This window comes from Hypomesus nipponensis, chromosome 4 (assembly GCF_054491055.1).
Source record: "Hypomesus nipponensis isolate SF chromosome 4, ASM5449105v1, whole genome shotgun sequence".
Lineage (NCBI taxonomy): Eukaryota > Metazoa > Chordata > Actinopteri > Osmeriformes > Osmeridae > Hypomesus > Hypomesus nipponensis.
The window spans coordinates 10512501-10538605 of record NC_140364.1 but is presented as its reverse complement, the minus strand read 5'-3'; the positions used below and the strand labels follow the sequence as shown (position 1 = coordinate 10538605).

At 48.0% G+C, this 26105-nt stretch overlaps 1 protein-coding gene across 1 annotated transcript in view; it reads left to right on the top strand.

The window, feature by feature from the left end:
- Window positions 1-26105, top strand: part of efna3a (ephrin-A3a) — a 40617-nt gene that overhangs the window by 10239 nt on the left and 4273 nt on the right. The window contains exons 2-4 of the mRNA XM_084695498.1: window positions 23034-23335; window positions 23786-23851; window positions 25482-25568. Of these exons, the coding sequence (XP_084551624.1) occupies window positions 23034-23335; window positions 23786-23851; window positions 25482-25568 (455 nt within the window). The remainder of the gene's footprint in view (window positions 1-23033; window positions 23336-23785; window positions 23852-25481; window positions 25569-26105) is intronic.

Below are 26105 nucleotides of genomic sequence, written 5' to 3'. Positions count from 1 at the left end.
CATGCAGGGAGGGAGCAAGAGAGAGAGTGAAAGAAAGAGACATGCAGGGAGGGAGCAAGAGAGAGAGAAAGAGAGAGAGAGAGAGACATGCAGGAAGGGAGCAAGAGAGCGAGAAAGAGAGAGAGAGAAATGTAGGGAGGGAGCAAGAGAGAGAGAGAGGGAGAATAGGGTGGTGGATGGTGGGTGGGAAGCTGTAGATGATGCTCATTTACAATGCGGGGGTGGTGGCAGTTTGAGAGGGAGAGACCCCCCCCCCCCCCTCTCTCTCTCTCTCTCTCTCTCCCAGGAGGCTGTGTGTGTAAGGTGACAGCCAAACAACAGGACCAAGCATAGGGCTGTCGGGAACTGAGACAGAAGGAAGAGGGACAGACAGGAGGGGGGGAAGGGGATAGACTGACTATGGAGTTTCACATATAGCGAGAGAGAGAGAGAGAGAGAGAGAGAGAGAGAGAGAGAGAGAGAGAGAGAGAGAGAGAGAGAGAGAAAGAGAGAGAGAGAGAGAGAGAGAGAGAGAGAGGAGGAAATTTATTTTTTTTGTGTCAGAGGAAGGGACCCCATTCTGCACAGTTAAATGATGCAGATAGGAAATAACATACGCAGCCTAGGGTGGTTGTTTGTGACTGAGAAACAAGTGTAGCTTACAAAAGAAGTGGTGGATTTTTTGCCGGTGAAAATTGTTGTTGAGTTGGACTCTGATGCATTCATACCCCAAAGGGCAGATCGAGACAAAAAAGCCCCCTAATTGAGTAAAGCGGAAAATGGTACTGTAAATGACAATTATGTATGAATATTTATTTGATGTTGAGTAGAGCTCTTTGTGAAAGCATCTCAACGCTTATACACACTGTAGCTGGGCTTACGTAACTGCTGCTAAACTTCGAGTGCTTGTGAATGTGCATTATCCATACAAAGTAGTTGTTCCTCATACGCAGGGTTTTGTACTGAAGGCACAGTATCATTTACATTTTTTATTTGGAAGCAGCATGCATTTTAAGCAGTATATTTTGATAGGAGTTTCATTTTTAAGATTTCTTATTAACTACCTATCTGATGAAGATAATGTGTAGTTTATTTACAGAAAAATTGCCTGTCTAAGGCATTAGCATTTCTGCACTGTGCTGTGTGTGTGTGTTAGACTTGACAGTATGTGCTTTTTCCATCTGTATGTGTGCGTGTGTGTGCGTGTATGCATTTGTGTGCGCGCAAGGTTTCTTAAAAAAAAATCTATACAAAAAATAAATTGCTGTTCGTCAGCAAGCCCCTCTACCCCCACCTCATTAGAAAGTTCATCAGCAATCTATCAGCATATGTTTTATTTATGAGCAGGCAGAATTCATTTCTCTTTAAACACATTGCAGGTTCCTTATTTAGTTCTCAATGCTTGGGAGCTCAGTCAGCCCATTGTGAGGGAGTGCTCAGGGCCTTAAGGAAATGCTGCTTTTTACTAAATAAGAACTCATTCCCAGCACTCAACTGAAGTGAACAGGTCTACTGGCTCCCTGTCAGATGCTCGATACATTTGTATGCAAATGTCCATTTTTCAATCAACCTTGCGTTCATTCACAGGCGCTCGATACCAGCTCTGGTGCGGGATCATTTACCCAAGGTTCCCCTGACCCTTTAAGGTCACCTCACGCAATCATTCTTTTAATCACTCAATACCATACCCATAGACCTAGACAAGCAACGTCAAAGACCCTTACTTGCTAGTTAGCTGTTTGCTACTGTATGGAAATTACTTTTCGTGGTTTGCCTGATTGTGTCTGAGTGGTTAATTTAAGTGATTGTACGTTTTTCCTGTTAGTAACATGTGGTGTATTTGGGTTGTAGATTTTTTTCTTGTTTTGACAAGAAGCAGGAAAAAAACATGGCGTCCCGCATCTCAGTTAGACAGCATATTTCTTTGTTAACAAGTTAAAAGGTGAAAAGCAATTTTTAGGCGAATTACACTTGAGTGCAACACTTCCCTCACCAGAGACATGTCTTACACATACTACCCTGCTCAACAAAGCAGCCAGCTGCAACCAGTGAATAATTAGCACCATGGAACATCATCATCCTGTCTACACTTGGAATCCACACTGCTTCACTGCAGGAGCCACGCTGCCATGATTCCCCTTGCCAACCTACAGGTGTGGTCCACTGGTTCATGATTAGCACTGGATATCATTGGTATTCATCCCTCACTCCTGATTCCCCTCCGTGGGTTTTTTCCCTTTCACTTGACAGAGGGCCGTGGGTTAACTGCCGGGGGAGCGCTCCATCACGACTAAATTTGATCCAATTAAATACAGATTTAATCAGATCCGCGGTTGGCATGTGAATACGGAATGTGATCCGGCCGGTAACCGGGGTCTCCTTTGGCGTGGGCCGGGGTGTCCGTGACGCCGGGTGGACCGGCCTTGGCCGCGTTTCCCAGATTATTTAAGAAGCTCTTAACGCTAAGAGCTTCTTAGGAGCGTTCTAAGAGCGTTCTATGACGTTTTTAGAACGCTCCTAAGAAGCTCTTAGCGTTAAGAGCTTCTTAACGAATCTGGGAAACGCGGCCCTTATGGGTGAGCCAGGGAGAGCGAGGGGAGCGAGGATACAGAGAGGGAAGGACTGAACTGCACATCTCTGTGGTGTCAATCAGACTGGCTCAATCCAGCTATTTTTGTAAATTCGCTTCTTCATTTTTAACGATACATTTTGGACACATTGTTCTCTTTTCCTCTTGTTACTACAGTTAATAGTTTTGCCAATACCGAATTGGTTGATTTTGGAAGCGGGAGAGAGACCAGGGAGACCAGGGGGTTGGGGTGGAGGGAGGGGGGGGGGGCGGGAGTGGGGTGGGGTGGGCTGGGGAGTGGAGGAATGATTTACTGTTGATGTAAACAATTGATTAATTAATGATTTAGTGATTGGATTAAATGTGTGGCGGGGCAGAAACGATCTGGAGGTGTTTCATCTTTCATTTACTGGCATGGACAGAATTAGAATCTCACCTTCAGGACTTGGGGAATACAGAGAGAGAGAGAAAGAGGAGAGAGGGAAAAAAGGAATCAGCCCCTTTCTCTCTACCAGTCGTCTGCAGACTGAGAGAATGTTCCTCCTCTCGGTAGAGCAGAGCTTCTCCAATATGAAATACGGCTCCCTTGTGACCCATCAATGTCCACTCTAACTGCTGTGTCACCTTCAGACTTCTTGGGGAGGCAAGATGCTGTCTTGAGTATCAATGAGAAGTCTTTGGAGGGAAGAAGCTGCACCTCAACATGTCCCCAACGCCTGGACTGTCTTCCTGCCTCACTTCACGAGGAAAGACTTGATTACTACTTACTGCCATTTTGTGTTCGGCAGCTGTGTGTGTTAAACTTGGCTGTGACCAACTGTTTTGACAATACTAATATGGTAGTCTTTGCTCTTGATTCTGTAAATATCAACTCAATTACTCTACATCTCACACTATGTAAATAGAACTGAACTGTAAGTGCACAGTTTAGAGACTGATTCAAATTCAGACTGGCAAGCGCTGAGGGTAATTTTAACAAGCTGTTGGTTTGTTTCCTACCCAACATGTCAGTCACTTACGGTAATGCAAATAAGTTTTGCCTCCTCTGTGTCTTTCATGTTGGCTGTGATGAATTACGGCCTTCCTATCAGATCACGTCAGCCCACCTCCTGTGTACATTCTCATTCATGTGCAAGAAGAGTGTAGGACAAATCATCCTTATCCAGTGGCTCTTAACCGTCCGAAAAACCCACAAATAGAACAAAACTCGAACAAGGATGTCACATTGGGTATCAAGGAAGAGGATCTGTGAGCAATTACACTGTGAAGTTATTCAACTTAACAGCGACGTCTCGCCTCGCGCCCCTGGGACTTCCTTTACCCACCTCCACCCACGTCTGACCAGGAGGCTTTAATTGGATCCTGCATCCGGAGGACGAATCACCACACCGGTTATTTCCAAGTGTAAATGAGTGGGAGAGAAAGGTTAGCATCATCCCCACAGGACCCTCTGCTCCTCCAGGACTAGATGCGCTCACCCCACTTGCCCTAGCCTGATATCTCAAACAGAGCTGTGTTTGAAGTGCTCGGTTGGGTGCCCACATTCTGCACCCGGCGAGAAAGACGCCGGCGTTCAGCTGCCTGGCAGCCCCCCGTAACTTTCTGTTGTTTGGCATTTGCATACCGAACAAACAGGAAATTGTGTTCATTTGTATGCAAATGTGTTTGTCCCCAAGGCTTGGATTTTGAATTAAAAGTTTTACCGTCCCATTAATTCCAAATTACACACAGGCACTGACATGGGCCCCTCTTCCTGGCAGGGGGGGATAGGGGGGTCCTTCGCGCCACCCCGATAGCAGCCCTGTCAGTTTAGGCTGTTTAGTTTGCCTTCTGCGAAACCACTTTGGAATTTGGATTTAATCTGGTCTGGTGATTTGCAGATTGATCGTCTGCGCCACATCGCAATCTCCTTTTAATTATCCCGCAGAAATATGCAGAGATTCAATGTGATTGATAGTCCGGGAGACTGCGCGAGACAGGCGCGCAAGGGCCTTGGAGTTGTTGACTGACAGGTCGTGAGCCACATGGTAAATGGGCAGGGAGTGCTGAAGGCTGTCCTCTGTTCAGACGCAGAACACCTCATCCGCCTCCCTCATTCATTTACATGTAGATCTTATGAAAAATGGATGACCTCTCCATGATGTGTGGCATGTATAGACTGATGTTTACAATCGGAACAATGTGATGAACCAGATGTGTTGAAGCTGAATAGGGAGAGTAAAGGGCTGACTGACCCTGATTGGCTCTCAGTCGATAGCCTTCCCCTGCCTGTCTGCATTCTATGTTACTGTATGGAAAGAGGTGAAAGCAACCTTGTATTATCTCGTGTCAAAGCACTGGTTCAAAGGCTGCCATAGAATTGAAATGCTTCGAATTTCGCGCAGGGATGAGTTCAGCATGCTTGAAAGACATGAATGAGCGAGTTCGAGAGAATATGAATTAATCAGTGAAACCAGTGGATCGATAGATATCCCCAGACAAATGACAGCCCGCCCTTCGCCCCCGCCCCGCCCCCCCCCCCCCCGCTGCTGCACACGTGTCAAGAAGGGGCAAAAAAGCCACTTGTGTGAGGCGACGTCACACAAATGTCTCTGTTCCTGTAATAGAATTCAAAGACCCAGCGTGTCTGTTCAAGTCGCTGGAAGAAAAACAAACAGAAAGAACAACCAGTCAAAGTGTCATGGCTTGTGGCCCTCCATTCAGATTGCATCTATTTCTACGTCTCCCGTCTCTCAGACCCCGCGGCATCCAGCCCAGTGATGGAAGCCAGCGCGGCACGGTCCCCAATAATGGAGGCATATTGGAAATCGCATTAAAGCCGCCCGAGCAATATGGCGGCTGATCTTGCTGTCACTTTTCACTGTCCCCCGGAGTCCTTCCCTCTAATAACAGAGCTGATCAGCGCCACTGTGAAATACGACACATGCGGCACCCGGCCCCCCTACAGGAGAGTAATCACTGGTATCACTCACATGTGGCTCCTCTGCAGTTCATCACAAAGAGACGGGATAGAGAGATCTGAAAAGGGAGGATTGTTTGAAAGGAGGGGGAATAAGGGGATTGAGGAATGGATTTAGGTGGTTTCGGAAGAATGAGAGTGGAAAACAGATAGATGCTGATATTTGAAAGAATGGGGTTTTGATATGGAAGGAAGATATAACAGGTGTCGCAAAAATATTCGGAAGGGAAAGATACTAGAGAACAAAGAGTCCTAACCATGAAGACTTGAAAGTGTTTTTAATCATGCAGATGGTAAAGAGTGGAAAAAATACAAACAGCTCAGCAATACTGAAATTCAGCATCGCTTTTAGCGACGATAGGAGAGTTGTTGAGAAGTGACAAGTTTTTGAAGGGACTTTAAAGATTCAACATCTGATAAGTTTCTCAAAGGCAATGGATCAACTTTATTAATCACCTGCGAGGGCAGGGAAATAAAGGATAAAGGGAGGAAGGGCTGATCACTGTCTTACCTTTCCCACTGGAAAGGTATTGAGGATGTTTTCAGTAGAGGCCTACACTTTGAACAATCAATCTGCCGGATTTAGTCAAGCTCCTCACACTGCCTTGCTTAACGCTTAAGTCTGATTCAAAGACACATGCCACAGGAAGTACAGGGATCATCTCGCCATTACTGCCGTGTGAACTTGCATGCTCTGCATTGTAAATGTCAGCAGAACGAAATGGAATGGGGACAGGACATGAGTCAGTAATCTGGTACCTCCATCTGTGTGGAGGCCTAGCAGGGAGGTGGATGTCTGGGGAAGAGAAGGTGGTGCGTGGGAGGGTGAAGAAGCGGCGCTAGGACGGAGGAGAGGACCAAACGAGGCAATGGACCTGGAGAGCGTTGAGGCGCCGCGTTTAAAGGCCATTATCGTGTACCTTAACCCCCATCTCCCCCTCTCCTACTCCCAACCCTCTCCGCTGCCACCTTCAGTTATTAGCACTGAAAGGAGCGGAATTGAATTAGGCGTGTCTGACGTGTCATTATAAGCGTCCGGAGCTAGGGCGGTGACGCTGTGCTAATCGAGCCTATTCTGCAGGTGGAGCTGGAGTTGGCAGCGGGGGGCTAACAGGGCCGAGCGGACACCGGGTGGGGACCATCAGTGCTCAAAAGCACACAGGAGGGGAGAGAGTAGGCCGGGCTCTGCGGCGCAGTGCAGAGCAGACCTGGCTCTGCCAGCTCCACTGGAGGCTGATAAGCCTTAATGGCGTGGGCACAATGATTCACACCACGTCTCCCAGCCATACACACACCTCTCGGGGCTGTAAAGAGTCATTTTCAGGACCCGGGGCAAATTTGCAATAGCAGGGAGCCTCTATTTACCAGTAATTGCATTTCTGTCCTTCGTCAGAACTCCCTTCGAAATGTTCAGCCTCGGGAACTGGAGCGGCAAGAAACGCAAATGTGTTCCGGGCATCCCGCAACGTTCTGCCACACGCTTTTAGTAGCTGCAAAATGTGTTAGAACTGTGTGCTTGAAGGGAGGATGAACAGAGTTTGTCGCTTATCCGTCTCTCAAACCAATTCACCACCAAAGAGCTAAAGGTGTGCCATCTCGATCCCAGATCAATAATTTTACATTGATCAATTAAATCTCCGGGCTTGATAGAGATCTGTACCAATGGGGTCCAACCGGATTGAACGAAAATGCTCCAACAATAGACCATCAGCATTATCCACGCGTGTCTTGACCCAAATTATGATAAATAGTCTTGATATGTGGCTACTTTTTGCACAAGGGACAAGAGAGGAAGAAGTTTGCCAGCAGGATCTCAGCAAGCCCGAGGGAATCATCTCAAACAAAACAAAACATTACTCAAAAAGACAATAGAAAGAAAGAGAGAGAGGTTATCAAACTGTAAAATATATCCCATTGGATGGTAATAGACTGATCTAAGGCTTCTACTGAGATGAAGGGGCTGAATGTCTAGATACACATTCGAGCAGGGAAAACAGGAACGAGGCAAAAAAGAAAGAGGTAGGGTTGTGCCATAAAGTAGTGCTTTGCGTCATCCACACACACACCTAAGATGTTGATACAGAGCCGCAACACCTGTGCACTAAAATCCATTGACCAAAGCAATTCCTTTTGTGAATTGCCAAATGTCTGTGAGCCAAGTGTTGGCCAACGGTCAAAGAATAGTTTATCTTTGGTCTACGTTCAAAACAAATCGTTGTTGGCCACAAGTTAGTGTAATGTTGTTGGTCAGTTGCATTAAGATTGCAGAACATGACTCCAAATGCCCATGTGCCCCTTTTTCACTTAACTGTCTGTTTTCACTGGTTTCAGGATTGTGAAAGAACAATCATTCTATCTTGTGGGGGTTCCACTGCACAGATCGTATTTTTCTGTAATTAGAGCACACCTACACACACACACCTACACATACACACACCTATGTGCCCCTTACACACACTCAAAAAACCCACTGATAAAGAACCAAAATCCGTATAATTCCTGCATGCTTTTCTCTCTCTTTCACTCACCGACAAAACACACACATACAGCCTCCAACTTTGACCGTTGACTGGTATTGGTGCATGGTTGCGTAGGTGGTCTGTCGTTGTGTTTACACATGCGTGGCCAGGCACTGCAGAGTTTGTTTGGCTTACCGCTCATCCACACAAAGGGGTGGTCCCCCCCCCCCCCCCTTACTGGAGAACTAGTTGTGCTCAAACCGCAAATAAATAGAACATGAGTTAAGTGATATTTCTAGACTCTCAAGAGAAGGACACGGAGCAGCACCACCTGAGCCCAGTGCCACCTGTCACAACCCACAACACAGCCGGTAAAGGGAGGAACAACAAGCCTCTTAGCCCCCCTTCTCTCCACTCGAATGTTCTACACCCATTCTCTGGATTAGAGGTTTAATTGAGCCTCATAATCACCACTGTTGTTCTCACTTATTGTTTCCTTGCTCAATTTGTTTTCTGTTTTTTTATTTTTTTATTTCATGCTTCGGCAACACAAATGTTCCTTTGTCATGCCAACGAAGCAATTTGCGTTCAGTGCAATCCAATTTAATTGAATACAAGGAGAGAGCAAAAGAAGATGGGAAAAGGAGAAAGAAAAGGCAGTGTGTGAAAGAGGAGCCTGCGGACAGAAGAAAGGAGGGGAATAGAGGAGAACAACCGTTCGTCTAAAAGTTGGGTTAACATTCTATATCCTGTGGCTGTTTCTACCAGGATAAAGACTACAGAACGATGGAACATGGCTCTCAAATTCTAGAATATAATCTTTAGGAAGGTTGATGTTAATTAGTCTCAATCAATCAACCTGTTTATGAAAGCTTGGGACATTCTGTATTTCCTGTGGTAAGCAAAAGCTGTTGTCTTGGGGGATCACATGCTTAAAGAGATTATCTTTGGTGGCTCCAGGTCACTTTCTCTTCATTATATCAAGATTAAAAGAGGAAGGGCTTCCAATAATCCCAGATAGGATTGGATATTTATCACAGCTGTCTTAGCCTTCTGTATCTGCACGCATTTCACAATGCTCAATGATAAAGGAGAGAGAGGGGTAGCCTATAGTGTATTTTAATCTTTACCAAAGACAGCCTAAAACTACACAGTAAAATCAACCTTAATCTTTCCTTAAAAAAAAAAATGTATGACTCATCTCTGATGGTGATTGATTAAGAAAGCAGCTATGAACTTGTATGTACACGGGATGTGCTGTGTAATTTAATGGTATTGCATTGTGTTATTTGAACAGTGTAAGACCTAGTATGGGGAGCAGTGTAAGTGGATGTTTTAACGTGGCAGTTGAAGGTTGTGATACCAAAACACAATCAATGTTAACATCCACTTTCCTTGGAAGGACCCATCTCCCCCATACCAAGTTTCACTGTAAGAAGTGAATTACACCAGACCAGAAGGAACTGTAACAAAATAGCTGTCAATATGTAACTACATATTACATGTTGTTACTATAGGTATTGCTCTAATCTGCAGTTAAATGGAGATTAGTGTAACCTTAACGAACATTTTAGCCGATTTTAGTTTTTTCCATTATTGTATTTTTTTTTACAAATACAGGGAACACACTTCTCTTCAATTCCAGTGCAACTGATTCACAGGAGTGTGATGGTCACACACTGCTCCTGCCAATGCAGACTAGTGCCTGGGGAAGGCTGAGTGTGTTATCCAGCTGGTTTTACACCAGGGGAATCTAAGCCCTCCCCCCCCAACACACACACACACACTTTGCAAATCAATACTGGTCTTGACTGTGGCCAACCGGCTGGAACTGGGTCCAATTTCCTGGTGAATCAGGCTGTGTTCGTTCACCTTACTCATCAGTGGTGACTGGGCAGACAGCACCCCTGCCAACCCTCGACCAAAACACCGTCTGGACTCACGTCGCTGGCGCACATTAGGCACATTAATAATGCATTATTACACGGCGCAACATGTCGTAATTAACCAAGGTGATTAAAGTCAGTGCCGATATGCTAGACTGCGTATTACCGAGTGAGCACAGGCGATGACTAAGCTACACATCTATCTCTCTGTGAGACTGTGCATCCATTTAGATATCCAGCCATTCATCCATCCATCCATCCATCCATCCATGCTCCGCTGGCGATGATTGCTGGTTTGTGACATGGTGATTCATGGCTAATGCGTGCTCATTAGAAAGCAGGAAGTGATATTTAGCTGAATACAGTCAAGCATTTAATCAAAATGTCAATCAAACGTATAATGCCATAATTTCTGGAAAGAATTTAACAGGGCAATAGAAATGAGCACATGCTTCACTATGTTGCTCGCTCTCTCTATCATTGATTCTTCTACTTCACCCTCCCTCTCACTCACTCTGCTCTTTTCCTCGTCTCCTTCCCTCTGTAATCTCCCAGACAGGTTTTCTCCAGTCCGGTGGTTCTGCTCCACTACCCTCTGTCCTCCATCTTCCTGGTTCTTCGTTGAACCCCAGTGCGTAAAACACTGTTAAACCGGCATCAGCGTAATAGTTGGCATTAGCCCTTTGAACTAACCTTAATCAGACTGTAATAAACTCACAGTTGCTTTTTGATAAGGCGCTACACGCATGCACACACATGTCTAGACACTTCTGGGAAGTGTGTTTTCGTTTTGGTGTTTCTGTCTCTGTGTTTGAAAGAGAGAGAAAAGAGAGAGTTGGAAAGAGAGAATTCTTTCCTATTGTTATGGATATAACGTTGGCAATACAAAGCCTGTCAGAATCTCTTCTGCAGATGCGGTGTACTAGAGCTGTGCTCGAGACACAACTTTAATTGGAATGTAATTGGAGAAGCACCATTGATCATAAATCACATTCGGCTACCTCTCTCTCCTTCCCTCCCTTTCCTCGGTTCAGGGCTCCTTCATGTTCTATGCTGTACCTCCCCTGTTCTCTCCTTCTCCTCGCTCCTCCTTCACTTTTTCTTTCCTTCTCCTCCCTCTCTGTCCTTCCTTTCACCAACTCCCTTCCTGTCTACCTTCTCTGTCTGTCACGTTCCTGCCTTCTCTCCCCTATGCCTTCCCTCGCTCTCTTTCTCTCCTCCTCCCCATCCCTAACTCTCGCCTTCCCTCGCTCTCTTTCTCTCCTCCTCCCCATCCCTAACTCTCGCCCTCCCTCGCTCGCTCATACGGAGAACGTCAGTCATGTGCAGTGGAGCGATGCCGAGGAACAAGGCCCCCCTGCTGGGTCCACAGTGCCAGGGTCAATGAACGTCTTGGGCCCTTACCACTACCGAGCAGGAGAGGAGAGGAGGCAGGGAGGAGAGCAGAGGAGAGGAGAGGCCAAGAGAGGAAAGGAGACGAGAGATCAGGAGGAGAGAGACGGGGATACGCCAACGGATGAGGAGGGAGGGGGGGGGGGATCATTTGTAATTGCCTGTGCTCTACTCCATTGTGTTATTTCTTCCAGCATTCAGTTAAGTGAGATTTGTTTTTCCTTTTTGTTGTTTCGCATTCTTCGGAGAAGTCAATTTGACGCCTCATTTGTCAACCACTGGTACACGTCAGTGGCCTCTCAACGGTGTCAGAAGCGAAGCCTCCTCGTTCAGCTGGAGTGTAGATGCGAATCAAGCTCGAGGAGATTGGCTGGGCACCATTTTGAATGCAGGGTCTCCCGCAACAATGAAAGCTGAGGGAACTCGTGGTGCACTGCTGTCCCAAATTGATTCTGAAGTGGAAGAGGAAACACAAAAGAAAGAGAATGGGGTGGAGAGGAGAAGCGAGGGTCACAGGGTCACATCATTTTTTAAGACAAAGAAATAAATATGAATGGATGAACAACTGTTGGGAAAGCTCAACAGTTGATAGAAGGAGGACAGATGTGGAGATTGAGGGAGGACCATGACCAGTTGCTGATGACCAGTTGCTGATGAAAACAGCACTCGGTCAAGGACCAGGTCAAATTCCTGAATGAGCAAGGCATTAAGAGTTAAGATGGATGGAAAGGGAAAAGGAAAGGGAAGTGTGAGGAAGACAGAGTGAGAAAGAGAGAGAGCGAGAGAGAAAGCGAGGGGTCGTGAGTAGATTCCGAGAGGAGGGTGAGATGTCGCGAGCCAGGGGATGGGAGAGAGGCAAGGGGAGAGAAGAGGAGTGCGAGAGAGCGAGGGAAGGAAGGCTGTTGTTTTAAGATCAGTACGGATGAGTGCATATCCGTCCTCTAGGGAGGGGGCCTGTTGGCTCTCTCTGTCTGTCATTCCACTCGTTTATGCTTGACTCGGAGAGAGAGGGAAAGGGCACTGTCTTGGTGTGATGAAGAAAGTGGGAGGGGGAGTGGTGGGGTGCCATACTGCCGTTTTCATCATTTCACGCACCTTTTTTTTTGAACCTCTTCCTCTTGATCTCCATTTTTTTTTCCCTTTTCCCCTTCCTTCTGCATTTCTCACCCACAGCTGTCATCCCTCGCTGTCGCTCTCCCCCTTCCTCACCTCGCATCGGCTGTTCCGTACGTCCCTCGGTTTGACTTGTTCGGTTCCCCCCCGTCTCCAAGCCTGGCAGTCTTCACAGGACATCCCTACAGAAAACATAGTGTTATCGTCTACGAAGGAGGATACTTGGGCAGTCACACAAGAACTGTGGCTGGGTCCGTGTCTCTGCTTATTGTTTTGGACCAACATCCGTATATACAAAGCCAATGCTGTCATCCACATACCCATGATGAATAATGTCCATTCACACCTTCACGAGTGCTCCCTCCCAGCCCCGAGGACACAGCCATTCAGTCTTGCTCCCAAAACCAACTGAAGTCCTCTGCAACACAACCCCCAGGTATTCCGACAAACAGTCGCATGCCGCTTTATGCTATGATTCTAAACTTAGAAACAGCTTTGAATCCTGCACTGCAGATTATTCACAGAGATTTTCACACTATGTTTTCAGCTTGTCTTTTTGGTTGTTGGAAAGGTTTGAAGTATGGCGAGGGTTTATTTGATGTGTTTGATCTATTCAGTAACCAGGACAGTGTCAAACTCTATTGTTGTTGTTTATTTCAGGCTGTCTTGTGATACAGGTATGTACGAGTCATGTGAAGGTTATCAGGCTTGTTCTCACTTTGGGCTAGAGGTGGATGGGAAACATGACTGGCTCCCCACTGGTTAGGCATAAGTATTCATAAGACGCTTATTTTTACCCCTTAATGTGCATGTGCCTCACAGTGGGAGCAGCCAAAGTGTGTAACACTAATGTCATCCTGTGGCCGTCCTCCAGCTAAAAACCAGGTTCCCCTCTCCTGCTTACCCCAATGTCACCTTCATTTCTAACACTTTCTCTCTCCCCCTCTATCTCTATCTCTCTCTCGTACTGTCTTTTGCCCTCTCCCTCTCTCTCACCTCCTCCTCTAACCCCTCTCCCTGTTTGTCATTTTTCATCATCTGTCGGTGTTTCCTAATCTCTGTCCTTTCTCTTCGTCTCCGTCTCAATTCATCATCTCAAGTTCAGTCTTGTGCTGAAGGTTACTGACTCGCTGATAGAGAGAACAGGAGGAACAGACGATCACAGAAAATGACAGAAAGGAGGATGAGGAGGGGGGGGGGGCGGTCATCTCTTCATCCCTCCCTCATCTCTCTTTTCCCCTTCCTCTCTGTTTCTTCTGCCCTTTATCTGTGTCCCTCCATCTGGCTCTGCCTTTCACCCTCACCCTGACACCCATCCCTCACTCCTTCTCTTCTCCTCCTGGTGATCCCTGTCCTCCTGACAGTGACAGCCGTCAATCACTGAGAGTATTCTGCCATGGCTGCAACACGGGACTGTTGAGCCCAGCTCCAGTGCGTGTGTGTTGGTGTCGGGCGAAGGTGTGCAGGCGAGCGAGCGTGTGTGTGCGTGTCTGCGTGTGCATGTCTCTATGTACCATTTAAGTACTCCGTATGACGCTAACCCATCACAGTGTGAAGCAAACCGTCCCACGACCAACATCTCGTAAATCAAACAACCTTAACCCTCTCTCCACCCCGCAGCCATGAGTCCTGAACCCCACTCTCTGCCACGTCCTCGCTAGCTCTCTTAAACACAATGACTCTGACCCGCTCCATCAAGCGCCAGCGCCAGCGCCAGCACCCACAGGCTTACACTCACATCAGTACAAGAGAAGCACATTAGTCGTGTGTGTGTGTTTGTGCACCGTGTATGCTATCTTTACACCCACTCAGGTGCCCGTGTTGGGGACCAGGCCCATGGCAGAATTTGAGTCTCTACTCTCTTAATCTGGAATTTGAATCAAGACACACACACACACAGACAGTACAGGCAGTCCCGTTTGACCTCTGTCTAACCTGCCAAGTTCTGGACAAGTTTTGGTTACACCGTGAAGGCCATATCCAAAGCTCAAAGTCGTATTACATATGGATAAAACATCTATTTCCAACTTCTTTCAGTCCCTTTCACCCACACCCCGCCTTCAATTCGGACTCCCTCTATCTCTCTTTTGTCCCCCGCTCCCAAGTTCAACTCTATCATTTTCAGCTCACCTTAACACATTCCTCTTCCTCTCCCCCATCCCTTTGTCATGATTTATTTATACATTACACATCTTTTCTTAATAATCTTTCCGCTTATCTTTCTATTGCCCCCCTCCCCCCTCTTTGCCTCCCTCCATCTCAGCCTCCCTTTCTTCTCCTCACGGCTAAAGCACATTGCCTCACCTCTATCTCCGTTTCTGGGTGCTGTTGCACCCCCCCCCACCCACCTCCACCCCCATCTCCACCCCCCTCCCCCTTCACCCCCCCCCCTCCCCTCCCAAGCTCCAAAGCCCCTTCCCCTTATCTTGTCTCCCTATATCCCTTCATCTCTACTTCTTTCCTACCCTCTCCCTCCTCTATCTTTCTGCCCGGCTTCCTCTGCAGTCCTCGCTCGCTCCATCCCTCCCTCTGTCCCTCTCTGGCGCTCTGTCCCTCTGCCCCTGACTGAAATTAAAACCCGGCGGCGCGGGCTTGGCCTGACCACCTCCCCCGCCCCGGCACAGCCATATGGGCCTTAAGAAACAGACCTTGAAAAACAAGATAAAGTACATCAAAACTGCTCCAGACGCACAGCTCTGTGGGCCGTGTGGGTATTTTTAGATACAATTTTTCCAATTTTGCAGTCCGTTTTCAGCCTTTTTCTCTTTGTCCCTCTTTCTCCCTCCCATCCTTTTTATATCTCTCTCTCTCAATCTCTCTCTCTTTCTATCTCTCTCTCTCTATTTCTCTGTATTTCTGTCTCTTTCCATATCCTTCTCTCCCTCTCTCTCTCTGTCATTCTCTCCCTGTCGCTCCCTCTCTTCCTGGCTCTGTCTCTGTTAAAGCCAGACAGACAGGTCCGATTCTGACAGTGGGCCGAGAGTCTGCAGTGATTAACACTGATTAAAGTAGCTAACGAGCCTTTTTCTCATTTGGAGTGTGTGAGTGAGGGTGTGTGACAGTGAGGGTGTGTGACAGTGAGTGTGTGGAGAGATTGTGTGTGTGTTTTACCATAAATGTCACTGGCATTGATTGGATGGATGCACAACTATATGGGTCTTTTTACGTGTGTGTGTTTACGTGTATGTGTTTATGTATGTGTGTGTGTGTGTGTGTGAGCGCACGCAAGCGCAGTTTCAGTATGCATGTGTGTGCTTAAGAAGATCCTTCAACAATATCTCCTTGTCTCTTTCCAACTTGAAAAACACCCACACCATCGACATCGACCCTGAAGCCTCGCTGCATCACCCGTCTTTGTTTCGAGTCAGAGTCAGGGTTTTAGCACACGTTCATGTGTTGTATCTCCTCACGTAAACCTCCCTGCATGAGTTCAGGCCGGCTGAGATGTTTGGTTTAGAGCTTGAATCTGCAGCACCTTGACCCACAACCTCCTCTCCCTGACGGAGTCCCGTCTGACTGAGTCTTTCAGCTAGGATTCAGATCCGACATGGCTGCCTCAGCCATAAGAACAACTCCATGAATTATGAAAGGGCACGAGCACATCACTGAGCCACACGGTGCTCCGAGGAAGAGAGGGAGAGAAAGAAACGGGCGGTGGGGGGGGGGCGGTGGGGAGAGAAAGAGAGAGAGGAGAGAAATATGCAGACAGATAGAGATACTGAGGGGTGCGGTGCATGTGTGTTTTTTAAGGTGTGCGTGTGTGTGTGTGTGTGAGAGAAACGAGTAATACAAAAAAGAGAGATGGAGAGAGAGATCAGCGCCTCCCATATCCAGCCAGGGGAGTGTAATACACCAGCTAGGCATCCTAACCCGCAGCAGAGACATTCAGAGTCTTCGTGCCCATGCCTTTTAACACCCGCTGCCACGGAGACGCTGCAACAATGCTCCAGGCAGGTGGTGGTGGGGGGGGGGGGGGGGGTATGCTTGTCCACCACATTGCCTCCTTACCCCACACACACACACGCACTCACACGCACGCACACACACACACCCTCACGCCACCCACTCGGGAAGAAGACGGCTTTTTACACCAATTATCTAATGTGTGATCTTGGAGAGCCTGTCCGCCTGTCATTGCAGTTCTCCCTTCTGTTTTTCTTCCCTCCTCCAGTCTTTCTCCTCCCCTCCGTGGGGCTCTCTGTCTCGGCCGTGTTTTGGCAGGCGTGCAAAGGGCTCGCTTCCAGTAGGCGGTGGCACGCGGCACGACCCCTTAATACCACCAGCCAGCTGCTGCAGCCTTGGCGGATCCCAGCGACGCACTGTCCCTCGTCTCAGCGACGTGCACTCACCAAGACACAAGTTCACAAACTTTATCGACCCTTTAGACAGAGAACATTGATGCGAGGATGAACAGCGTTCATGAACGGCATTGTTCCCTTGTGGGAATGGATGGAAGCCACATGTCTGGTCTTAGACTTTCCATCGCGCTTGGCAAGTCGGCTCTTTGTCTAGGTCTGAAAAAAAAAAAATGAAAAAAACTGCATCCACGTTAGGTGCTGGCGCAAGGTCATAACTATCTTAAGAATGCTTACTTTAGTACACCTGCTCTTATGTATATATGGTGTCTGCCATGGTACTGAGAGAGCGACACAGTGGGGGAAAAGAGAGAGTGACGTGAGAGAGAGAAACGTGGGCTAGGGTCAGTCAATTATTCAGAGAGTAAAATATGGCCCATCTTAACTCCGGCAGCTCAGAGCCAGCCAGGCATCACCTCCTCTCTGGCTGCAGAGATACCTTCCCGGTCTGCTCTCTCTCCAGTCCTGCCTCTTTAGAGGGCTGCAGAGATACCTTCCCGGTCTGCTCTCTCTCCAGTCCTGCCTCTTTAGAGGGCTGCAGAGATACCTTCCCGGTCTGCTCTCTCTCCAGTCCTGCCTCTGTAGAGGGCTGCAGAGATACCTTCCCGGTCTGCTCTCTCTCCAGTCCTGCCTCTTTAGAGGGCTGCAGAGAGAGACCTACCTGTCCTCCTCTCTCCCCAGCACCAGTGGGCCGTGTGGACTGACCTGTGCACTCTGCTGTCAGGTGTTAATACAGTAACGACCTCCCCTCCACTGGCCTGAAGCTGTAGATTGGTTGTTTACACAAACAGACAGTGGACCGGTAAAGGGACGGTTTATTTTAAGAACAGATCAAATATTAATATAGGAAGAGGTCTGTGCGTGTTCTGTATGTAAAATATGTGTGTGTGTGTGTGGGTGGCAAGTGGAATTTGTGTATGTTTAAGTGTTTTATGTGTGGGAAGAGGTGATTCTACATTCTGTGTGTGTCTGTGCATTCATTTAGAAGTGTGTGAGGTTGTATGAGGAGAATCCGGTGTGCCTTTGCTAATCATGCATGTGTGCACACGGGTGAGACTGTATTATAATTATAATGACCTGCACTATGTAGGTTTGTATGTGTGTGCAGTTAAATCCCTGCAGTTGTTCTGGCTTAAAGTTAAAAGCCAGGTTCTATTTGGTTGGCACTGTCCCTGTGTGTAGGGTCCAATCTAGAAATAGGTCCTACACTCTTGTTCCTTTTCCCCCTCTCCTTCCATCTCTCTCTCTCTCTCTCTCTCTCTCTCTCTCTCTCTCTCTCTCTCTCTCTCTCTCTCTCTCTCTCTCTCTCTCTCTCTCTTTCTCTCTCTCTCTCTCTCTCTTTCTGTCTCTCTCTCTCCTTCAATCTCTCTCTCTCTCTCTCTCTCTCTCTCTCTCTCTCTCTCTCTCTCTCTCTCTATCTCTCTCTCTCTGTCTAGCACTCTCTCTCACACACACACACACTCTCCTGCTCTTACTCTCTCTCAGTGCCAACCCAAAGGAGAGGCTTAAAGGGGTTGTGAAAGGTAGCACCCCACTGTGGCAGTCTTCCTGTGACAGTGAGCAGGGGCTCTCGCACGCGCCACTTCAAAGCACACACACACAGCACTTTGAACAGATGGAAGTAGTTCTCTTGTTCTACGGCCCGTGTGCTACTTCACCGGCTCAGCCTGATAATATGACATTTTTTGGAGGTTACTGCTCAGCAGAAACTCATTCCGCACCCCGGTGTCGGTGCACTTGTACGATATAACCACGTAGCCCGTGTGTGTGTCGAGTGTGTGAGAGAAAGAGTGTGCGCCCACGTTGTGTGTGTGGACTGTGTGGTCCCATTTGGGCCCTTATCTTACCCATACCGCCTGTGGCCTGACTTTAGACGTCTCCCCAAGATAAGAGCTTTTGTTTTCCTTCGATGGCCGCCACCCCCCCTCTCCCCCCTCCCACCCCCTCGCTCCCCCCCCGCTCCCCCCTACCACCCCCCCCCCCCACTCCCCCCTCCCTTTTCCTACCCTGAACATGGCGGTGACATTCCCACTGAGGTGTCGAACGGTGGAAGAATCCGTCCTGATGAAGGGGGCCTCCATTGTCTGACACAACCTTTTACAGTCTCGAGAAAAATCCCTGTCAGCTCCGACACCTGCATGCCTCCTTCTGAGCAAACAACAGGACAACAGGAAGAGAGAGGCGAGGGAGAGAACAAGCTTCACTGTTCAACTGAGGGCTTTGAAAAACACGGATGAATAGAGAGAGCTCAGCCCTTCAATGGTAATATGGGCATACAAGTAGATGGCCGCCTTGGAAAGGTCCCCTTGTCACTTGTCACTGCAGCAGGACGGGGAAGACACTCCAAAACTGACTTCTGTTGAATTTGACGTGCAGCACATTAGTATGTCAATGATTCTTACTACAGTGTCCGTCATTGGGAGATTGCTTTTGGAAGTGATTTTGTTGTGTCTCGTTTTCTAAATGACTATGGCTGCTGTCACAGAAGTCCACACAGAAGTCTCCAGCTAATTGTATACAGCCTGTATCCAGCCCAGCCAGTCCAGCCTGTATCCAGCCCAGCCAGTCCAGCCTGTATCCAGCCTGCCAGTCCAGCCTGTATCCAGCCTGCCAGTCCAGCCTGTATCCAGCCTGCCAGTCCAGCCTGTATCCAGCTTGCCAGTCAGTCCAAAAACCTCCCTCGATGCCCTCCCTCCCTCCCTCTTTCTCCATCCCACTTTCCTTTCCTGTCTCCCCAACGTGTGAGCCACCAGACTGAGGGGCTAGAGCAACGTTTAGATGGCCCAACACTTAACCCTTTTCCTCTACCCCCCCCCCCACCTCACACACACACACACACACACACTAACACTGAGTGCTCAGGCTACACAATCCAAGCCCCCCATTTCCACCACCAACCCATCAGCGTCACCAAAGCCCTGACTCATCTCTGAATCATCATCACTGCTCGCCAATGGTGGCAGCCAGGGACTCTGGGATCCCCTCCGGTACTGGGAGGCTGCTGCAGTAGCGTCTGCCACTTTTCTCAGCGAAGCCTCTCAGGTCCTCAGTGTCGGCTCTCCTCCTCCGCCATTTTGGATTGGAACAACTTCGGAGTATGGGCACTGAATAACGAGGCTAACTCAATCAACTGGCACGTTGTCAGGAGACAGAGGGCGTGTGGAAGGAGTTTTGAGGCTGAGGTACAGAGAAGAAACAGGCGAGACTGGCTCTTCATAGCACAGAAAAGACCGATAGAAAGACTGATAGAAAATCAGTTGCTTCCTGTCTTCAAAACTGGTTGATGTTGTTACATGAGTCAATGGTGTTTTAGCATCCGTCCATCCTGGTTACCTCATGTACGAGTGATGTTATGATGACCTCATGGTGGTTTGATCCAAGCATGTATTATGATTGAATAACCAGTCTGAGGTTATCCCCAGTGTTGTGGTTAACAACAGACTGAGTTTGGAATAGAGGTTTTGGGTAGTTGTGTGATCACCCATTCAGGTGTTTTTTTAGGAATGGCCGACCCGGTACCACCTGGAAGATTTCGATCTTGTTCACCTCTCGCTCTCTTTCTCTCTCTCTCTCTCTCTCTCTCTCTCTCTCTCTCTCTCTCTCTCTCTCTGTCTCTGTCTCTGTCTCTCTCTGTCTCTCTCTCTCTCTCTCTCTCTGTCTCTCTGTCTCTCTCTCTAGTGCTTTTTGTGAAAGATGTGCTAGATGTAAAAGGTACCGGTGTACCTGGTGTAAGTCATGCTATCTTAGTCTTTGTTTTTGTCTCCCCCCCACCTCCCTTCTCCCTTGTTGTCCCCACCCCCCACCCCCCTCCCTCGCCTGTCTCCAGCTTGGGCTGGCTTTACTAACGAGGCCTGCTTTCCCACTCAGGAAAATGATGATGAGACAGCAAAACCGACATGGAGACAATGCTCAGCAGAGAACGCTGGAGAGGGTGGGGGGGAAAGGGAGAGGGAGAACGAGAGGACGAGATAAAAAGAGAGGGAGAGTTTTTCCTTGCGCTTTACTACATATATACGCTACCCTGGGGAACACTTTATCTCTGTCTCCCCCTCTGCTTTTCTCCCTCGCTTCTTTCACATGTTTGTCATCGCTCACACGGTTCTCCTCCATTCCTTTAGATTTTTACCCTTTACCCCTCCCTCTCTCTTTCTCATCTTCTCCCCAGCTGGTTGTCTTGTTCCCTGTCTTCTCCCCCCCCCACCCGGACTCTCCTTTCCTCCCCCTCTCTTTCCCCATCACTCCATCTCTGTCTCCGGTTCTCTGTTGTGCCTTTCCTCGGTCTCCCTCCCAACCTTTGTTTTCCCCTCTCCTCCTCTCTCTCTCTCTCTCTCTCCCTCCCTCCCTCCCTCCCTCCCTGTTATAGCATCCCTCGCTCTCTGCCTTGCCCCAGCACCTCTGCGTTGTGGCTCTAAGTGGAGTGCTTATATAAGTCCTTGCCCCTATAGATACCCTCTCCTCTCATCCTGTCTCATCTCCTCTCCTCCTCCTGCCTTACACTAGGCCGAGCCTTTGTGACTGAATGATGATATAACCGCGTGGTCTGACGTTCCATCTAGAACAACACTAAGCAGAATATGAAGAAGTCTAAAATACACACACACACACACACACACACACAGAGAAGGGCGTGTTACCCGCAAGGGAGTCGCAAGTCGTACTCTCTCTCCCTCGTTTCTCTCGTTTCTGCTCCACTCTCAGTGACTGCATCTCTCTTCCTCTCTGCATTTCCACCCCATTTGTGTCCATGATTCCCCATATGTCATCACATTCCTCTTCTCCTTTCCTCTACTCCCCCTCTTCTACCTCCTCTACTCTCACCCTCCTCTATCTCTCTCTCTCTCTCTCAAACCTCTCCACGCTTCACCCCCCCTCCTCCCCGCACACATACACACACATCTCTCTTTCCCTCCCCCATGCCCCCCCTCCCTCTCTAAATATAGTCCCTTTGAAGCATGGCTGTGTTGTTTCTTCTCGCAACACTGCAAGACTCAAATCTGTCATCCTGCATCAGAGAGACACGGGTGGGGGAGAGATAAGATTGATGGCAGGGAAGGAACAGTGGTTAAAAGATACGATATTCATCTGCCTTAGCATGTGTGTAATGGCAAAAGAGGGAAAGGAGAAGAGAGAGGGAGAGAGAGAGGGCGGGAGCGAAATACAAATAAAAAAGACAAAGCGATGCAGCCACATTGTAGTAAGCAAGATAATATTTATAAGACAGTTAAAGAGATAGAGAGAGAAAGGGAGAGGTGTTGTGACATTCCTGATCCTCATTTTGTAATTGAATAATAATCTCTCTTGAGACCTGACCTAGTATAGACTACCGCTCGTGCGTATGTGTGTGCGTGCGCGTGTCTGTTTGTGAGTTTGCATACATGTACTGTGTGACTAAGAACAATGAGAGTGCGTAAAAAAAAAGTACAGAACAAGAGAGAATGAAAGAAAGAAGAGCACAAGAAAGTGAAAGAGTAAAACCATGGGCAGAATGCAGCACCTTACTGCCACCCGCTGGTGGCTAACCGTTACTGCTACTCCAGTAAATGGACCACTCTCCAACCCGCCGCCAGGGAAGAATGCAATCCTACTCCTACGTTCTCCCTTCTGCACCTGCAGGATCATGTTAATGATATCTTCTTGTTATTGTCAACCTTTGTCTAATGATTTTAATAAGTGTACTTAGTACTTTAAACAGAGTAATGACATGGGGGAAAGTTGAAATCCATTAGCACACGCATTGTGTCCTGACTGAGAGTCAGAGTCATCAGAATTGTGTGTGTGTGTGTGTCTGTGGGTTTGTGTACCTGTGGTAACTTGTGTATGTGTGTGAATTTGTGTACGTGTCTGAATGATAATGTGACTATGTGTATAGTGTTTCCAGTATATGTGTCCAGTATATGTGAGTGCATCTCTCTGTCCTCCACAATGTCACGGCACACTGCCCAGGACTGACCCTATGTACCGGCTAAAACAACATTGGTCATCAGTGCTATCCAGAAGCCCTTTACATGTTACTGTGTGTTCCCCTGAGGCAGAAGAACACCTCTCAAGCCACTGATACGGTCTCCTTCCACCTCAGTGACTGCAGCCTTCAGGGAGTTGTAGTTTGGGAGAATATTATTTTCTGCAGCTAGGTTCCCTGGCAGGGGCCTTGGGGGAACAGAATGAGGAAATGGGTATTTTATGCAGAGGGAGGAAAATATCCCTCTGTAGCAGAGTCTTACAGTTGTGCGATATCTTCCTGTATCATTGCACTCATCCTTTCTTATCTCTTGTAACCTCTCTATCTCTCCCCCCCTCTGCTTTCCTTCTCTTTCTCTCCAGCTTGCGTAGGGAAGGCTACACAGTGCAGGTCAGTGTTAATGACTACCTGGATATCTACTGCCCGCACTACAACTCCAGCCAGCGGGGGGCGCTAGAGCGCTCCACTGCCGAGCAGTATGTCCTCTACATGGTCAGTTACCGTGGCTACCGCACCTGCGACCCTCAGATGGGCTTCAAGAGGTGGGAGTGCAACCGCCCCCACGCGCCCCACGCACCCATCAAGTTCTCAGAAAAGTTTCAGCGATACAGCGCCTTCTCGCTGGGCTACGAGTTCAACGTGGGCCACGAGTACTACTACATCTGTGAGTCCCCTGTGAAGATGATGATGTTGAGGAAGAGGAGAAGGTTGATGATTATATTGATAGTGAGGAGGATGGTGATGGTGATGATGATGATGATGATGGGTGGGGGGGAATCAGACGTAGGATGATAAAGGTGACGGGAAGGAGTAGGAGGACGATGATTGGAGGAGGAGGAAGCGGATGGTGATTGTAGGAAGAGTAGAACGATCATTAAGAGGAGGATGACCATGAATGGGGAGAGCAGCAGGACGATGATGATGGTGAAGACTAGCAGGAGGAGGATGATGACAGGAGGAAGAGCGGAATGATGATGAACAGCAGAATAAGAACAACAACATGATGAGGGATCTGGTCGCCCCCATGGTTGTCAGTGTCTTGTGTCACGAGCGTTGGCTTGTATGGCGGCCTGCAGAGGGCAGAGGACTAACACATATCTGTACTCTTTGGCAGCCACGCCCACGCATCACCACGGCCACAGCTGTCTGAGACTGAGGGTGTACGTCTGCTGCTCCACGGGTAAGCATCTGTCTGCCCTCTGTTCCTCCACTGTCTGCCCTCTCTCCCTCCACTGTCTGCCCTCTGTTCCTCCACCGTCTGCCCTCTCTTCCTCCACTGTCTGCCCTCTCTTCCTACACCGTCTGCCCTCTGTTCCTCCACTGCCTGCCCTGTCAACTGGTCTCTGTCTATGTTTACGTTTTATGCTTATTTCATTACATGAGAACTTAATACCATCACTTCAAGGTCCATCATGTTCATGTCCCAGATTTCGCCTGACAGGCTCTTTTCCATCTGCAGTCCCTGTCAAGTATCTCTATTAAGAAAACATTCAAAAGCACATAAGCACATAGCTTCAGACAAAAGCACTTACTGTAGGCACAGACCAAATCTCTCTGCTCTGTTGTCTTGGGTTTCTCTCTCTCTCTTTCTGGCTTTTTCCCTTTCAGGTGTGTAAACCTTCCATACAGTGTTTTGTCTCACTCGATTCCTTGTTGTAGTCTTTGTCAAGCCTATCTCTCTTTCTATTGACCATATGAATCAAACAATGGCTACAGCGATGATGTTAATGGTTCTTGCAGGCTTTTTCTGTTATTCGATGCAATCCTCAACAACAGTCATGTTTATTTTTTTTTCTTTTTTTTTTTCTCTCTCTCTCTTGCTGTGCTTTGTCTCTCAGATGGTAATGCCTCTCAGTGGCAGTTTATGTGATTTTTTTTTACCCCAGTTGCCTTCCTCTCCCCGAGGGCCTTTGATCAGAGCCCAGTACTGAAAGCACCCCACCCCACCACACACACAGACACACACACACACACACACACAGACACACACACACCTAACCTTGTCAGCATTCATCTATACCACTCTCAGGCCAATGTCAGCCCCTGTGTACACATCACCTTAACCCCCACTCTTTTAATGTCACGGCTCATCTATCCCCGGGTCCACTCCTTTTAGTATGTGTGTGTGGGTGTGTGTGTACGTGCATGTCCGTGTGTGTGTGTTTGTAAGGGACTGTATGTCTGTATGTTTGGTTTGAGATTTTGATGGTTGCTGTGTGTTTGTGTGTAGACTCTCTGTGTTTTAGTACGCTGTTTAGAATTTTCTACTTAGTCTCTGTGGTATTCTTTCACCTCTCATTTTGTTTCAGTCCTATCGTCTCACTTTAGAGAGCTAGGCACACATCCAGAACATATGTGTCTTATTTGTTCAGATATTACCTGGTTCAACAACATCCACCACCAAGGTCTTAAATCCCTGTACATCCAGCAACACATGCTGCTTCCACTTGTTCAGTTTAATATGGATCAGCCACATACCCATTTCCCTCGGTGACACAAAGAGGAGTTTATTTGAATTCAGCGTCTCGACTCTGTCAGATGCTTTTCTTCTCTGTGCCTCAATGCACTGCTCAGCAGCTGTTATTGTCAAATTCTCTATATACCCGTCATGGCGTTAGTGCAGTGGGTGTTATGAAAAACATTGCATATGTTTGGTGTGGGTGTTGGGCACTGAATGCCGATAACATCTTGTCCCTGTGCATACAATGTGTGTGTGTGTGTGTGTACATGCATCCCTGTCCAGTATCAGTGTACACGGTGTGTGTGTGTGTATATAATCATGTGTGTGCCTTGCTGTCTTTGTCTGTCAGTGTCCCAGGCAGATGAGGATGATAATGATGACAGCCAAACCCCTCCTGACTACACCGTCAGACCCAACATCAAAATAAACGACATTGGTGAGTAACTACTTGTCTCAGTACAGCCACCTCTCCTTCTAGCTCGGAATACATATACCGTACTAACGAAACTAACTGTGCAGACGACCGCACATAGGAAAGACATCCACCCAACTCACTCTGTACACTCAAACACCAAACTCGTTGGAACGCGGTGTGTCTTACAATTCGTGGAATATGCCTAGTTACTTCACCTTCCGAGGAAAGGCAAGTGTACGATCGAGTAGTTATGACTGCAGCAGAGTGGTTATGTAAAAGGTCATTCCTATTCTCTCAGCGTAGATGACAATCATTAGGTCTGGAGGATTATGGGAGTTAAAAGGTCAGCTGAAAGTGTGTGACCTGCCTGAGATGGAAACTCCGGCCAGGGCATAGAACGAGAGTGGGTGCGTGGGTAGATAGTAAAAGAGAAAGAGAGAGGTAGGGAGAGGGAAAGCAAGAGAGGTAAAGAGAGAGAGAGAACAAGGGAGGGGGACGGGAAGAGAGCCCGATGGAGAGATGCGCGTGTGGGGGAGAGAGAGAGGAAAAACTCCGGGG